At 35.3% G+C, this 17,726-nt stretch overlaps 1 protein-coding gene across 4 annotated transcripts in view; it reads right to left on the minus strand.

Annotated features, from left to right (window-relative positions):
- Nucleotides 1-909: 909 nt before the first annotated feature.
- Nucleotides 910-17,726, minus strand: part of PDE10A (phosphodiesterase 10A) — a 350,975-nt gene continuing 334,158 nt past the window's right edge. For 2 of the 4 annotated variants that reach the window (XM_029961609.1, XM_025895638.2), the window contains 5 exons: nt 16,525-16,697; nt 14,447-14,558; nt 10,210-10,290; nt 6,907-6,995; nt 2,323-2,967 (listed from right to left, as the gene is read on the minus strand). In XM_029961609.1, coding sequence (XP_029817469.1) covers nt 2,850-2,967; nt 6,907-6,995; nt 10,210-10,290; nt 14,447-14,558; nt 16,525-16,697 — 573 coding nt within the window. In that variant the 3' untranslated portion in view covers nt 2,323-2,849. Of the gene's footprint in view, nt 2,968-6,906; nt 6,996-10,209; nt 10,291-14,446; nt 14,559-16,524; nt 16,698-17,726 lie in introns of all 4 variants that reach the window. The other 2 variants (XM_025895637.2, XM_029961608.1) reach the window with 2 other exon arrangements.

Consider the following 17,726-nt stretch of genomic DNA (forward strand, 5'->3'; position numbering starts at 1 on the left):
ACAATTAAATCTCAATATGTGTTTGAGTCATGAAATTCAAATGCAGCTCCAAAGTTATGATTTTTGATGTTTTTAACTTTGGAAGTGCAGGTATAAGTCTTTTTCTAAAAAATATTTACACATACGGATCTATACTCTGTAAATGCTAATACAGACTATATTTGGTTGGCTATTTTTGTTGGTCTCAGTGCTAAGAAAGAGTAACATTTTGTCAGGACCTTTCTCCTTTTACACACCAGGAAATCAAACCAAACCACAGGCACTGGAGCCAGAATTTTTAATTCTAATGAACATTATACTATAGCAAACATATATTTTACGTGGTTCGGATAGTTCTGTATTAGAAACAGTACCCGATTCACTTGAGACATTAGTAAAACAACTGATTGTCAATTTGAAAAATTTGCCAGGGAAACAGGCTCTCTATCAGTACTTATAAACTTCAAAACAAAATCATATGTGATACTGTCAAATATTTTGAATAGTAAGAAACAGAACTAGTGAAGTTATCTTTATTGTCGATGAGTAAAAGATGAATGAAAATCTTTCTATACACACAGACATAGTGTGATAAGGAATAGTGTTGCAATGCTTTTAAGATCAGCATTTTTAAATGGAGAAAAAAAAAAGGGCAGAATAACCACAAATATACTTTAACCATGAAGGAAAATGTTCCATCCAGTTGTTGGGGTATCTGAATTTCAAAGAGTATTTTTGTAGTCACCACAGATTTAGATATTTCCACGTAAATTAGGATCAGTGGACTGTGTCTCAAGTACTTAGTGGATGAAAGGTTGCATCTGCATGATTTAGCTGAAACAGAATAGCTAAGGAGTAAAACAGAGGACACAGCATGAGATATTACTCAATCTACTTTGGTGTAATTGTTTCCATTTTTTTTTTTTTTTAAATTTCAAAACAGTTTGCTGTGATTAACAATTATTTTCTGCATTTAGAATTGGCAAAGCACACAGCAAAAAATTATGGGGCTGTAACCTGCATCATACAAATAAGATAACTTCATATTGAATTCTCAACCTGTGGGATCTCTATGTACAGCAAAGGCTTAGGTGCATTTATACATTATGCGATTATGGATCACATACTGTACACATATACAGATAGTGGCATGTGCTCGACCATAACAGAAGGCAAAACTCAAGAGTCCAGGTTGTTCACACAAAACCCATTAGATGGCATGCCTATTAGAGCAATACAGCCCAAAAGACATGAGATGTAAAAAGAGAACCTGTGTTCTGTCTTTAAATCACTACTAGTATTTTTTGCAGTTACACAATGGCCATGTTATCATGGAACCACTACAAGTGTTCATTACCTATGAAAAAGCATATAATGCAGTATAGGCTGTATGTGAAAGGTGTGCAAAGAAGGTGTTTTCACCTACTGTGTGGATCACTGTGAAGATTTTTTTCTCATTATCTTTGAGAGACAGACAAAGGCAAATTAAGTGTTGTTGAAACATACTCTGTACAATTGCACTAAATTTAAGAGTGGCATTCAACATACAGTCTTAAAGGCTGTGCCTAAGTTTGTAAGGCTAAAGCCTAAGTCAGCACAGAACTGTAAACACACTGTTTTAGAGTACTTTTCTTCAGTCAGCTATTCTTTCACTAAGAAAGGCAGTTCTAATCCAGGAAATTTTGCTGAACTAGGGGAAAAAAACAAACAGACAAATGGAGAAGTTTCCTAATTTCACTCATCTTGGGACAGGGGAAAAAAGCAGTAGAAGACATGCAGTGTTACTGTGCAACACAAAAGCTAGTCAATACAAACACATTTTTGATTTATTGTGATGGTACCACAATCCCTCTTATCAGACCTGACTTTTCTGACAAGGCTTTTGTTCCCAGCAGATAGCATACTTCAGGTATGTCTCTAATAAGTTTTAAAATACAACTCAGCAGGTAGAAATAAAAATTATGACTTTACTTAATTGTGAGCTAGGCAAGGAAATGTTTGCTGTCACATCTAAATTTTAACCTGATACTTCTGTCACTATGGATACAAAAACTCCAACCTGAAACTCCCTCTCATATCAGAGATAATTATCCAGTACTTCTAGTGTTTTAAGGGAGGAGTTGTCTAGGTTTATAAATCGTTCTAAATAACAAAGCACCATCACTAGTTCTATCGACATTTCCCTTATGAGTGACAGACAATTTGCATCATGATGCTTAATGAAGTACTTTAAAACTTTAACCTGAATGTTGGTTTTCCTTTAGTTTGCAGCAAGAGAATTCACTGTAACCTAAGCATAAATTATAATCTCCAAGGATTCTGCTGGAATTCAAACTGATTACAAGTAGATCACACATAAACATTCACAATAGCAATGGGTATATTGTTCTATTTATAGCCAAGAACTCCCAAGTGACACTGGTGTTAAAGCCAGCCACAGTACGGTATAATAAAAGTACCATTGAAACCCTTACTATAAAGATACAATTTAGAAGTACCCCCTAAGATTCCCCCCACCCCCACCCCCCCATCAGTTTTAAATTAAGGCCTCAGCAATGTAGCCCATGAGATAAGGCCAGTCTTTTATATTCACAAGTTCTCTTTTGATAGCTGACTCCAAAACATCTGGGTTGTCATTTTCCCTCTGTTGTCTTTGTGTCACTGGTGTAGGTCAGGAGATTGGCTGCCAGAGTCATTCAGCTGAGGTAACTCCATGGGTGTTACCTTCCTAGGCAGGTCTACTTCTTAGTTAGAATTTTGTAGCTTTTGTTTTTCCTTTTTTTTTCCAAATAAAAATGAAACAAAACAAAAAAACAATCCCCAAAATAAGAAGGGGTTCTTTTCAGATTGAAGCAGTCTGTTGCTGCTGTTCAGTCATCAATCTTCACAGGAAGAGAATCTGAGGTCCCAGGAGCAAGGGACTGGGAGGAAATCCATATAGAGGCTTCCTCACCTCTTGTTACTTTCTCCCATTGGTTGAGATTGTCCCTGGAGATGCAAAAGAGTCAAAGGTAAAGCACTGTTCATAAGTTTACTGAGATTTATTTCTTCCTAACAATACTGTCTGTTGTACTACACATTGATATTTATTATGCTGTATATTAGTTCTTGTATGTCATCAAGCTTTTATCATCTTTACGTTTTTCAGCCTTCAACTTCAGTTATCTCATTTTATAATTCTGTCTGATTCATATCCATGTTGACTATATACAAGACTATGGTACACCTTTCGGAGGTCAAGCCCTGATGCTAGAGGGTACCACCTTCTTCCACTGCAAATTTATAGCCTTCATGGCTGTGGGAAAACCCAGCTGTGAGCCAGGAGAGACATGTCTGCAGAAACTCTGTGGCAGAAGGCAGTAGATGGAGTCTACGAAAGAGAGCTGGTGCCTCTAGGGTGAACACCCCTACTCCATTTTCTGCAGGCACATGGAAACCTGCTCTGCCAATGCTCCAGGCCAACTGGAAATCATGAAGCCAGCATTAAAACGGCACTGAACCTCAGCTAATACAGTTGGGCATTAAGGATCAGAAAAAGTGAACCATCACTGTTTCTACGTCTCTTTCCTGAAACTGGGAAAGTGACGAAAATTGCAGCCAAAATATTTTTAAATTAAATCAATTTCAGCAAGAATTGAGAGACATAAAAGCACAAAAAAACAGTTTTAAATTTTTTGGTCTGAAAAAAGGAAAAAAATAAATCACTTCATCCTCAAAATAATTACACTGCCATATATTTGCCTCTTTGGTAGGCCTATTGAGTATGTGGGCTACAAAACATAGGAAAGACCTATTCTGAACACTGTAACACAGGTGGTTAGTAGTTTTGATCTACACAGAATTGCGAGAAAGCATTTAAAAATGTGGAATAAATTACCAGACGAGAAAACCGAGACTGATAGCTGCTACCCTATCTCAGGAATATCAATGTGATACTTTTTTTTAATTTATTTTTATTTTTTTTAAGGTGTTGATAGTATGATTAATTTGCTCTTGAACTTCCGGTGAAGCCCTGGCTCCCACTGTCTGGAATAAATGCCCAGAGGCTCTCAAAAGAAAAAACCTTGATGCTCACATGCTGCCTTGGCTGCTTTTGCTGCTATTATTGGTGTTTGTGTTTCAAAGAACTCAAGGATGCAGCAGCTTAAATACTGTGTTCCAAGAATGAGCATTGCTAGTGAATGGGTGATATCAAAATTTGTTCAGTCAGCAACAGAGGAAATACCAAACAAGAGTGAGGCTGTATTCCTCTCCTCACACTGAATAACAATTACCTATCAAAAATAAAGGGAAAAAAAATATAGTGCAAAATCAGCTATTTGAAATACTCTAGACTATTCTAAACCTGGCAATAACATTGTTTTTTTCTAATTGTGGAGTTGAAGTTATATCTGTGTTCTGATTTCCTACTTTGCATTTCCAAGTCTGAATTCAAGCTTCCTCTTCGTTCTCTTCAGAGACAAAGCAGAGGGTAATTTCAAGGCCAAGATAAAACTGCTCTTCAGAAGACTTTATGCCAGGGTGTGGATTTTCAGCAAGCTCTTTATTATTAAGGAGATCTTAAACCTCATCCACACACCTATGCTCCAGTTCTGCATCAGCACAATCTAAATTAAAGAATACACAGTAGCAAGACAGGGAGCTGTGTCTGTAAAGAGCTCTGCCCAGTGTGGACACTATGTCAGCATAGCTTTCAGAAATATCAGTATTACAATTTGAATAACAAATAACAAACATAATTTCTGTAACAGAAAAAGTTCATATTATCTCTGCCATGAGTCTGATTGCCTGTGCTTCAGACATCACACCTTCTACAGAGAAACCTGCTCTTGAAAAGATGTTCATGCTTTATCTTCAGAATTATGAAGAATCTTTCATCTAGAACACATGCTTACATGGGTGTTTAATATTCACAATTCAACTTTAAGCCTCCTTGTCTGAGTACTACAAGATGGACCATCAAGTAATACAGGCCACTTTTGTAAATAAGCTTCGTTTGGATATCCATGTGTCCAAAAATCAAAAGATCTGTGTCTTCCCAGAACCCTGCTTCTAAAAAGGATGCTGTGCAGTCTTAGCACTCAATCTAGCCTCTCTAAACCTCAGTTTCCATTAAGTGGAATAACAACACTAACTTCATACCATAGGTACTGACTACGCAAATAGTTCTACAGTAAATACAAACCCATTTCTAAGACCTCCCATTTGACTGTGCTAGTAAGAGAACTTTCCTGATATCCAGTGCTAAGGTTACTTTATTAATCATACAGACTCTGCAAGACATTTTCGTGTTAAGAGCATACAGATCATGATTTGGGGAGTAAAGGTACACCCGAATGTTCTTTTTTGAATATTTAGATGGCAAGTATTCTTAACCTGCTAAATTAATGAGTTTTGCTTAAACAGAAAGCATGCTATGGAGACAGATTTTGATCAAGTCTTTACTGTGAGGGTGGTGAGGCACTGTAATAAGTTGCTCAGAGAATGCTCCATCCTTGGAAGTGTTCAAGAGAAGTTCAGATGGGGCTCTGAGTCCTGGTCTAGTGAAAGGTGTCCACACCTGTGGCAAGGGGATTAAACTAGATGATATTTAAGGTTCCTTCCAACTCAAACCATTCCATGATTCTATGGTTCTCTTGGACAAATTAAATATATTATGTCAGTTTATTTAGTCTCTCTCCACTAAGAACTCAAAACATTATTTTAGCTCCTTCATAAAGAAAGAGCTTCGCTGAGTTGCTACTCTTCTTAAAGCACAGATGCTAACCAAAATTCCAGCTGTAGCCCTATTAACAAAACAACTACAGAGGTAGAGCCTCCAGTCCTCCTGAATACTCCTTTCATATCCACATAAGGGTTGCACAGCCATGCCCAGCAGAGGCACCTTAGAGGAAAACAACTATAAAGATGGCTCCTGGATACTCACTGTTTTTCATAAGAAAGTCCTCTGTATCATTGATACAGACCTACGTATTCTTCTCATGGCTATATGAAAGAGTGTTTGGGTGTGAATGAAATGTTTTTGCTAACTACTATATTAAATTTCAAGACGTTTGTTACTTAACACAAATAAAAAGTTCTATATAAGCTTGAATTTAAGGACTATGACAGAAAAAAAATTATATAAGCGGAAAGAAAAGCAGTTCTCTTTTCCCACTAGATGTGACTTAAGATTGTTGGCTTTATGAACCAACTGGGTTTTTTTAGAAAATACTGATTAAGCTGAAACTGGAACATTTTCATGAAATACATACTGGTTTCAACAGAAGTTTTGTCAGGAAAGATTGCTAAGGTCCAGGATATAATTATTGGACAGACCTCCCTACAACGCAATCCACCATCATTCCAGGGTAGAAGCAGACAATAGGTTAAATGACTCCTGCCTCTCTGCAAGAAGAACCCAAGCTACATACCAATTGATTCATAGGAGAAAGCTACATTTGACTCTCCCTCATCCCAGTGTTACTACTCTTATGCTGCCAATTACTGAATATTTTGTGGGTATTTCTTTTTCTGTTTTTTAATAAAAATGATCTGACATGAAATAAAACCACACGCTAAAGCCATATCTTTTCAATGAAACAGAATTCTAGCCAATTTTTGTTGTGAGAACCATGTTGAAGTAAAAAGGACACAGAAGGAAATTGCACTTAACCAGCCTAGACAGCGATGCATAAACACTGAACTGTTCCTCTCTAATTACTTTTGGCACCCAATTCACTTTAATCAGCTGTATCTGTAGATCTGTGTTGGATAGTCCCAGACATCAGTTATCACCTCTGGGTTTCAGCATAGATTAATGTGAGATGTGTATCCCTGTTTATCTGCATGCAAATTCTAAAATTAAAAGTCTTCATTTCCAGACAAACTTGCAAAGCATTCTTGTTTTTTCTTTGACCAAGCTACACGCTATGCACATTTACTCACCTGCATGCTCTGAGTAGTGGCCCAGTTGGAGGAAAGATCTGCGCAAGTGTGGTGTAACATGGGATGGCTACAGCATTGTAGAACCCAATCTACAAAAAACAAGAATGAAAAAAAAAATGTTGCCAAACTACAACACTGGAAGCTAACAGCCAGCTAGCTCCGAGCTGTTGACTATTTACTTAATTACGGCCTATATTAGTTATTCACACTTCTGCATCTCCTCTTAAGATCTGAACACTTCAAAATAAGCAGCAACAGTGAAATCTCTAGTAATAACAAGTTGCTTACATGCCTTTCTTTTATGACTGGTATTTCTGCTTCAAGTAGGGTTTTCTACAGAACCTTTTATTATTCAATTGATTCATTTTATTTGCTCAGAATCTGTCTAGCTGTTTGATGTCACTAGTGGTGGAAAGTAGGTGGAGATGGTAGAGATACTTCTGCAAATATTATTCATGTGATGATTTTATTTTTTAAAAAAGGAAGGTTGTGCAGCATTGCCAAAATACAGTCAGATTCTGGATTGTTCTGACGTCCTCCAGGGTATGCATTGCATAGCTCAATTTACTTAACATGATGGAGGCTTTGCACATTTGGAAAGTCTCTGAAAGGTGTGCACTGTGATCAATAATTGGTTTACACTTTCTTATGCATGCACTTAAGTGATATATTTTTAACATAATCTTATTTAAAGAGCACCAAATGAGCACCTTTTTAATGATATGTGATTCATACAGGCTTAGGGGCCTATAACAGCTACAATGCCACAGCTGAATTGTCCTGACATGAAGGGATTTCTAGAAAATGCTACTTATATATTATCAAGGATGACAGATTACCTTCAGACTCATTATAGCATCAGTCACTTATCTCAGACTCTTATGATAATTGTTACAGTAGTGCAGTATGATCCCTTTCTTAGGGCAAAATTTTTAAATGTCTGTTACTGAAATACTACATATTGTACCATGACCGAAGCATTTGATAATAACTCTTTTTAATAGTCCAAACATTGACCCTTACTCAGAAATCAGAGGGCAACTTATCTCCATGAATGCAAAGATTCCTCCCATACTGCTGAGTAACCAAGTCGCCTCTGTACTTACTACTATATAAAAATAAGACATGTTTTCTGATCTGTGAACCCACCGGTCTGAGCTGACATATTTATGATGTAAACAACAGAAAGAAGGTGAGAAGGCAAGGCTATACACAGATAGAATGTCTGCTCATCCACACTATTTCACATAATGTGTCATTTTCTTCCTACTTGTTTTTGGTTTTACTTTTTTTTTGTTTGCTTTGTTTTGAGGGGGACTTTGTTTTCTTGTTTCTATTTTCTTCACAGGTTCCAAAAGGAGGGGCAGAACATAAGGTGAATGGATCCTTGCTAACCTGGGAACAAATCCTCAGCGCAAGCTTCACAATAGGAAGACACCAAACTCAGAGACCTTAAATCAGTTGTGCTGCAAAGGGTGTAAAGCACAACTGATCCAGGCACCCAAGTGAGAGGAATAGCTAAGTAAAGGTTACTTTTATCAAACATGAGTATTTGAGACAGAAGTAGTTATTTTCAGAGATTACATGTTTATACAAATCCTCATTTCCTAAACATCATTGTCATTTAAATAACATGTTAATGCTTTAGTTAAAATAGTAAAAATACTCATTAATTATTTTTGCTAGAGCCCAGTGAAATGGAGGATAATAGTTTACTAAATTCTTCAGTCTCTTCATAAATACTGGAAGGGTTGCTTTTACAGATTCATACACATCCTAAATCTCACATTTTTCTGTAATGTTGTAAGGTACAGAAACTACAAATATACTAGTGAAGTTGGCTTTTAATGTCCTGTTTAGTTCAATATTTTACTGTTATACTACTATGAAGCATGAAACAGAGCACAAAGTAAAAGAGAATCTGATGAAGACAGTACCTGAACAATACTTATTAGAATTTAAAGAGACAAAAAGCTTGTTTCTTAGATCTTTCACTTCATTAACAATTCTCTTACAAATGCCAAGATATCTGTACATACTGTAATACCATGTACTTTTCAAGATGTTCAAAGATAACTAAAATAGTGTGTGGAAAAATAAACCAAATGCAGAAAAATGTTTTTTCTTATTTTAAGTTTGTACTGAACACACAAATTTAGTATGTTAACTGCCAATTCCTTACTATAATAAGGTGATTTTAATAAGTTTTTAAGTTAAAATATGATACAGCATATGGAGTGAAGTGCCAAAATACAAAAATTTCAGTAGTTTTGTTTAGCAATCTACCATGATTTTGTGATACGTTGTAATATATAATTTTAAATATTATTATTAATTTCAGAGTTCATAAAATGCTTTTTGAGTGCTAACAACTGACACAACATCAGAGGCCACTGAAATAAAAACACCTTTTATACATATATAGATATATGTATGGACAATGAACAATTTACAGTTATTTTTCTCTACTCAGATAATCAAAGGACAAGCTACCTTTTTTGTTTATCCAAAAAATTATTTCCAAGACTTTTTTCCCCTTTAAATTGTGCTTACAAAATTCCAATTTTCCCTAGAGAAAGCATAAAACTCAGTCATTTCTGCACACTTGTGCACATGAATATCAGAACCCAAAGATTTGGAAAACTAGACAATTGAGGTTCTTAGAAATACACCCTTTATTGCTTATCCCCAAGAAACTCTTCACATTCATTATTTTATGAATGTCAAAAAGTAGTGGTTGCAGTTATCCAAATAACTAATGAAGAAGTATTTGTCTAAAATTGCAAACATTTTGAAATCTAAACCTGAATATTTTAACCAAGAACAAGGGATAAATTTCATTTTATACTCAGGATAAAACAGCAAAACCTTTTAGCTAAGAGCTGAAGCAACCATTTACTAAGATAAAAAGTGTTACTGACACTCCTCAAAATTGTAGGTGATTGTGGTTTGAGCCAGAGTTACAAGTACAAAGAAGAGAGAAAGTGACAACAGCAAAGAGCACGTTGTCATTCAAGTACAAATTTGAAAACAAGTTTTTCACTGCTACTTAAAAAATTAACGGTTTTGCATGCAGAACATAGAATTCAGCAGTCTGCATACCCTAATTTCAAATGCAATTTTCACTAATATATGAAATGTTTTTTCCATATATATAGTGTTTATTAACACTATACCATAACTATGGTATGTATGTATGTACATATATATATATATGTGTGTGTGTGTGTGTATATATATATATATATATATATATACGCACACATACTGTAACATGTACCATTTTACTGAGAGAGTTCATACCTGACCCTGAGGGACTTCATCTTTCTTGTCTCTGTCCATCATAGGAATAGGTTGGATACCTGTTTTCTTCATTTCATCGCCCTGGAGAAAAGTAAATCAAGACTAGTGAGACCCAAATTATTTTCCATCTTCTCTTCTTTGTCAATCTAAAAATCCAGAATTTAAAATAATGTGTGGTACAGTTCTGAGGCAATTTCAGAAAAATGCCTAATGACAGTAAGGAGTGACTCATTTTATACATTCACCTAAATGACAATGTAAATCACAGATGCTGAAAATTAAGTCTTTAAGTCAATATACACATATTTGCCTTGTTTCCAAGTATGTCTCCATAACAAAAAAGCAACTGGAAGAATAAAACCGAAGAAATTCTATTGTGTTCCATTCATACTTACTCTCATCTTTCAAAACACTGCCTGTTTAAAGCACCATAATACAATGACCAATAGAATACAACCCACCAATGCAAGGAAAAGCTGAGTAAAACCAGACGAATTCATATTATACCCTCTTTGTCAACAATTTAGTCTTTTTCACCATGCTGCTTTGAAGAAGTTGCCTGTCAAACAACTGTCTTTTCTTTAAGTACCTACATTCATGGGAAGAATACTGGGAAAGATGTAGTGTATCCAAAGGCCACATATATGTAATGTAAAAGAGAAAACTCTCTCCCTGTACTTCGGCCATTACCAGCAGAGCAGCTAGAACATGTTTCTGAGCCCTATATTGGGCCTTGAAAACAATTGCTCCTTAAAAATCCATAAGTAGCTGGTTACTTTCTGTAAGAAATTGAAGTTTTCCAAGTCTTATGCCTCAATTGCCTTGTCAAAACACCACAGATGTTTAATCTTGAGAGGGAAAGGCAACTACAGCAATGGCTGGTTTTATCTACTGCCCACATCTGAGATTCCAAAGTGATCTTCAAATTACTAATCTTATGTATTGGCAAGGTTTTGGTAGTGGGGGAGGCTAGAGAAGTGACTTTGGTGACTTCTGTGAGAAGATGCCAGAAGCTTCCTCCATGTTCAACAGAACCAACACCAGCACAATGAGGGTTGCTATGGAGAAAGTTAACTCCAACCCAGCCAGACCCAACACACTTTAGTTAGGGAGAATGCTTATGCAGGATAGCTGCTCATACAATATTTCCTTATCTGTGTCCTTTAATGTGAGATTCAGCCTACAGAGGTTTAGCTATCCGAAAGCTTGGGATATTCCCTAAGTCTGTGTTCTATCTTTCTGCTACAGCTACTGAAGATATCTCTAGAACACATTTTATTACATCTTATAAGATTCTCAAAGCCACATTTTAAGTGCCAATGTGCCTTTCCAAGGGAAGATTTTGCTACCTTTACTCAAAGAGAAGTTTGCATTATAATAAATTGACTCTGGTCTGAGCAGAGCATCTTTCTGTTTGAGTGTTTTGCAAATACCTTGAATCTAGAGAAAATGGGGACTTCTGGAAGTCAATTCCCTCTTGCATATTTGGCCTCAACATCACTTATTAACTACGATCCTGTTCAATTAACCAACAAGAGCTCTAATCAGGAAGCTATTTTTTAATTGATGTCTATATTATTCTCTGCATTATTTCTTTCACCAGGTAGTTAAGAGAGTCTCAAATCATGGAACGTAGTCTCTGTTAGACATTTTGCTGTTGAAAGAAACAAAGGGAAAGGCCTCATTCCTCAGTTGAGGGGAAAAAAAAAAAGACAGTTGTAACAATTCCAAGCACAGAACAATTATTATTTAGGAACTGTAAGCAAATATCGCTTCCGTATGTCCCCAGTAAATAATATTTATTTTTTTCCATTTGGTTTAAGTATTGCAATTGACTGATCCAAGACTGTTCTATGGTTACCATAGTCTCAATGATAAGAACCTTAACACTAAACCATTTAGCATCAGATTATTTTAAGCAATTTGATTAACATAATATTAAGTGCCTGAGAAACACTTGAATTCAGAACTTTGAGAAAGCTTTCCAGCCTCTGACTGATTATAGAAAAACTGAACAAATCTCAGATTCATCTTCACCCTTTCATATGCACTAGAAACACAAGTTTTTAATGTTCAGTATGAGAACATATATATGATACACTGTTATAAAAAATACTGCTTTTATCCTCATGGTTACGATCATGATCAGAAAGTTAAACTTGAAATTTTAACCCAAAAAGTTTGTATCACACTTGCAGTATAGCTGTAATAAATGGCTTATAAGTCTCTTAAAAAATACTGCAGAAAGGGTTTAACAACTGCCTTATATCTCATACCACAAAAAAAAAAAAAATCACAGCAGACATATTTATACAAGTTAGTAATCCTATATAATCCTATATAATTGATAAGCAACATATTATTTTGCTTGAATTGTAGCACTCTGAGAAAGTTTCATGTTATCAAGGTAGAATTTAGCTGAAGACACCAGCTATACTAGGGTTCAATAACAAAGAGATCAGTGTGACATAGCACAAAATTGCTGCAAACTCTTCAGGAGTTATTGTTTTAGTTAATGATTACACAAAGAAGAAATATTATAAAACCACTCTGATTACATCATTCAACACATTAAGAATATGAACTCAAGTAGTGATTACAAGCAGTAGTTTATCCTTCTCTTAGAACTGTAATATTCTATTCTACTTGTAACTTATGTAATGCAACCATTTAATATAGTTAAATACACTTTTCTAGAGGTAACTACGTAACAATTTATGCAGCGAAACACAATCTAATCTTTCTATACCTGTGGTTGGATCTGTCAGCCACCCTGTCTGGATCACAGTATATTCAATTTCTGCTGTGTTTCAATTAATCTCCTCTTAAAAGAGGATTCAGTAAAACATCAGTTACAGAATTCAATTTCTGTCAATAAATTCTAATTTACATTTGTTCCATGAAATAGCAATATATAAAGATCTACCTTGATAAACTCATCCTTGGATTACCAAAAAAGTTAATGTCTGGATAGGCTCAATTACACCCATAATTCCATTTTTGCTATTATCAAATAGAAAAAAGTTTGATTATTCCTTCTCGACTGAATTCACAAGATTTGCATTGAAAAGTCTTTTTACTTATAAGCAAAAAATTGAGTAAGTAACCACTGAGGGTCATCAACATTATATCTCCATTATACCACTCACAAGGACACTCACTTTCCAGTGCAGGGATTTCAGAAAGTGAGTTCTAAACTAGATCTTTGAGCTTATATATTTTTCAAATATTTTGTTATAGTCTGAGCTGTTTATAATTAAGAGAATGAGAACATGTGAATACTAAAGACAAGCACAAGCCGTGCACATCTGGTATTTCATAATGAACATGCAACAGGCAGAATAACAATCTCCACACTATATGCATGCTACATCAATTCCATGGGTCTGATTTCTATTTTATGCCTGTGTAAAACAGAAATAAGCCCACTGAACATTGCAGACTTTCACAGGGCACATAAGAGAACAACACTTCATCCTACATACATGCAATACAACGTATTTTCTAAAGTTACATAACTCAGCTCTATGCAACAACTTCAGAATTTATTCCTTATTTCTAAATTAGTCAGTTCCACTTTAAAAATTAAACAATGAGAACATTTACTCCTCAGCATAAAACATGTGGGAGATTGAATCTTTATTTGTGACCATGATTATATTAGCACAGCTCAATACCTTATTTCAATTCTCAGTACATCTTAAGTACATCTTCAGTATATTAAAAACTCAGCTCTATCTAAGACCCAGTTGTTGAGCTGGCTCACAAAGAAGATTCAAATGGTCAGATGAGGAAAATTTTCAGGTTTGCCATATTTGCTTTAGCATTTCCTGGACTTATACTACAGCTTTGTTTCAAGTATATTTCAAGGCAGCTGACCTGGAAGCTGGTTTCATATTTTGCATTTCTAGAATACAAATATATCCTTCATAAAACTACAGTTAGTGACCCAAATGACCTTCCAGACTTTCTTCTGTGTTCTGTTGCTTGGTCACGTTATGTCAGGACATACTTTCTACATTTCCTTTAACAGAAAGAAAGAACACTGCCTGAAAATTAGATATCTAACTCAGCTCTTTAAATAGCTTCAGAGTAAACAACAAACACATGCCTGCACCAGTAAACTCTCTTCAAAACAAGCACACCAAATTATTGATCGAAAAATACTTCTGGTTGGGTTTTTTCCTTTCTGAATACTTCAATTTATAAAAAGAGTAGAGAAGAGAAACACACGTACCTCAGCCCAGAACTCCGCATATATATCGTTGGCCGTCAGTCTGGTAACTGGCCACAACTTTGTTACAGAACACAAATCACAAGCCGTCATCATCAGGCCAATCACTCTATCTCTAAAATAAAATAACATTAAATTGTAAGAATTAATGATCACTCTACAAGGTTTTTATTTGCCCTTCCTCAGGTCAATCATCAGTAATGTATATATACTACAAATTTTCTCCCACTTAGCTTGTTTCTTCCTCACTTTTTTGTGATTGATTGGTAAGGCATCGCACAAATTGTAAACTATATTCCCTGTTGTATTCCCTACATTGTTTGCAACCAGACTTCATTGACCATTCCCTACACAATCACATACACAGACCAGTCCATAGAATGCCTGCCTGTTAAAACATTCACATGCCCCTCTCTAATTTTCTGAAAATACAGTATAAATCTATAAAAAGAAAGATGGTATATCCAGTTGCTGCATTTCTTTCTGTTCTTTAGAGAGGAAAACATTCTCCATATAAGAGAAAAAATTAGTTCTAAGTCTATTTCAAGGTACTCTGTCATTGCTTTTTTGAAATTAATTTGAACCCTGACAGGACAAGAATCCTACACGTAACTCTATCCTATACACTGTCAGATCTGTACACAGAGAAACTGAACATCAGTAGAATTATAATTATTATTAGAATAAGACACACACCCACACACAAATCTCATACAATCGGTTTTCTAGTACTTGTCTACTGTCCAAACCTATGGTTTGGGAATCTAAGTTTTATAAAGCAAACTGGCAAATTAATAAATGCATTCACATGTTTTCCACTCTATGGAGAAATTAGGATGACCCTTAAGGACACCTGCATCTTTGTTAACAATGCCTATTCCATGTAAAAAAGCATAGAGCTAATTAACTTGCACGCAAGTGTGATGGCAGTCATTAAAACTGTACTAACAAACAAATATACTGGGGAAATACATGAATACACAGTATAATCAATAGATAAATGGCGAAGCGCAATTCCCCTGAGTTAAGATAGAGGATTCATCAGCCACATAAGGGTCAAATTTAGTTTTCCATTGCACATACAGTACCAACTACAAGTCTTAGATTTGTTAGCCACATTACAAACTGATGCCTACCTTGTGGCTTTGAACTGAAAATGCCCCGAAGGCAGATAAGATTTTAAAAAATATAAACAGAATATTCAACCACACACTAAATAGTTATCTTATTAAAATTTTGTAAATCCTAAATTCAAGATTTCTGATAAATTTCATTCTAAGAATTTCAGGAACTGCTATGTCTTTGTCTTTTTAAGATGTTGAGGTTTATTAAAATCTGATAAGTTTCAGTTCCATACTAGAAAACAAGTTTTTTAAAAAAATATTTTTCCTACAGTGGTATAGTGATTTATTCCAAACTACTGGCAAAAGCGTGTAAAACTCCTCAAAGACCTAAGAACAGAAGTTCCTTTTGAAAAGAAAACCGAATGATGACTCAATATTTTCTCATATTGCCTCCCTAATTTTTCCATTCAATAGATTAAGGACAGGATCCACTTTTGAGTAAAGAATCTCTGAAGGGCTGCATAGGTGCTTTAACGAAGCCTGTTATGAGACACATCTCTCATCCAGACTGCAGTTTTGCTTTTGTGGACAGTCATGTATATGAATATGAATATTTTATATTTTTTAAATCTTAGAGCTATCTTAAATACCAAAGGTTGAGATCTGACCACAGTTTTTCTCTAAAAAACATGTTGACTGAATAATAAAAATATTGACATAAAAATAAAACAAAGTAATTACTGCAGTAGGCTTTTTTCCCCAACACCTAACCGCCTGTGCACTAAACTTTCCTCTGCAGATGACCTGTCACTGAACTGTGCAGATGACACCCAAAGGCAGGGTCAATGCAAATATAAAGCAATGGAAATCCTTGCTACATATTTGGAATTTTACACACTGCTGGTCTTAGAAATCACATATATAAGAAAATTACTGTTCAGAGACAATTAAAAAAAAAAAAAGGTTTCTCCCTCTAGATTAATGCCATAGGGATCTACTACTGGCTTGCAGCTTCACCTGTGTGCTTGGTTCTTAAGGTTTAATGCTCCTGTCTGATGCAGCTCTTCAAGTTGTTTTCTATTTCCAAAATACAGGGCAAGGTCTGTGGCGATGATGGCTTTCCGGATGATCTCAAGTACTTGCTCATATTCGCTGGAGCTCAGATTGGAGAAGACATTGTGCCCTTCCAGCTATGAAAAAGTAAAAAACCAATAAAAAGCACAAGCTCTAATTCTGAGATGATTTCAGTCTTTACCAGACAGGTTACAACGGTTTTACAGCCCAATGACAAGTTTAGATGCAAATTCAAATGCTGACAGCCTGAAATTCCCATTTTTATCTTTCCTTTTTAAATATGGTCTAGAATAAAACCTGTGACTAAACCATTAATTTGGTTTTGGGACTGCTCCTTCTGAAGCCTAAAGGTATTACTAGAGAAAAATGCTAGCTTTTTCTTCTGTGATTTATAAGTATTACAGACTGAGTCTAGACTGTTAGCTTGGAGACTTGTGGACCAATCCTGGTCCTGAGTACTGCATGGTCAAGTTGGTAAACTGAGTGCCTGATTCACTTTAGCACAATTTTGATACTGCATAACATATAGTATGGTAAAGAAAATAAGTTGAAAGTACTAAATAATTTTCTTTTCCTAATGTTCCAAATGAAATGTGCCCAGAATTGATGCATTTACTGACATAATTTTCTGTATACAAATAAAGTTAATTATTTTAATGTATAGGACCATCTAGGGGAAAAGGCTGCTTTGTTCAACCTTGAGTTAACTGACTCATAAACTAAAGACAATGATTTCCACTATGGAAGTTCTGGCAACACACCACTGTTGTCCCTTTTCAATTTCCACTATGTATTATTGAGCATTTAACTGACAATATCCATGCACTGTGATAGCTCAAGAAGCTATGTAGCAAATGTGGGTAGAGTCCTTCCCAAATCTTTGTTCGTGAAGCCTAGCCATGATGATATCACGTTTTGAAAAGTCAACACTATTTGTTGTCTCTAAGATTTGGAAAACAACTTGTCAAAAGTCTTCCTACTGTTGAGAGGAAGCAGAGAAAGAGTGAGCCAGCCATGTCAAGGTGTGCACACTCAGAAACAGAAAATATTAAAATATATCAAATGCAGATATGTTTTGACATTTAATTGGCATTTGGGCTGAAGCTCATAAAAAGTTTCCCTGATTTTCGTCAAGCATTTACATA

This window comes from Manacus vitellinus, unplaced genomic scaffold (assembly GCF_001715985.3).
Source record: "Manacus vitellinus isolate BGI_N305 unplaced genomic scaffold, ASM171598v3 scaffold_37_pilon, whole genome shotgun sequence".
Taxonomy (NCBI): Eukaryota; Metazoa; Chordata; class Aves; order Passeriformes; family Pipridae; genus Manacus; species Manacus vitellinus.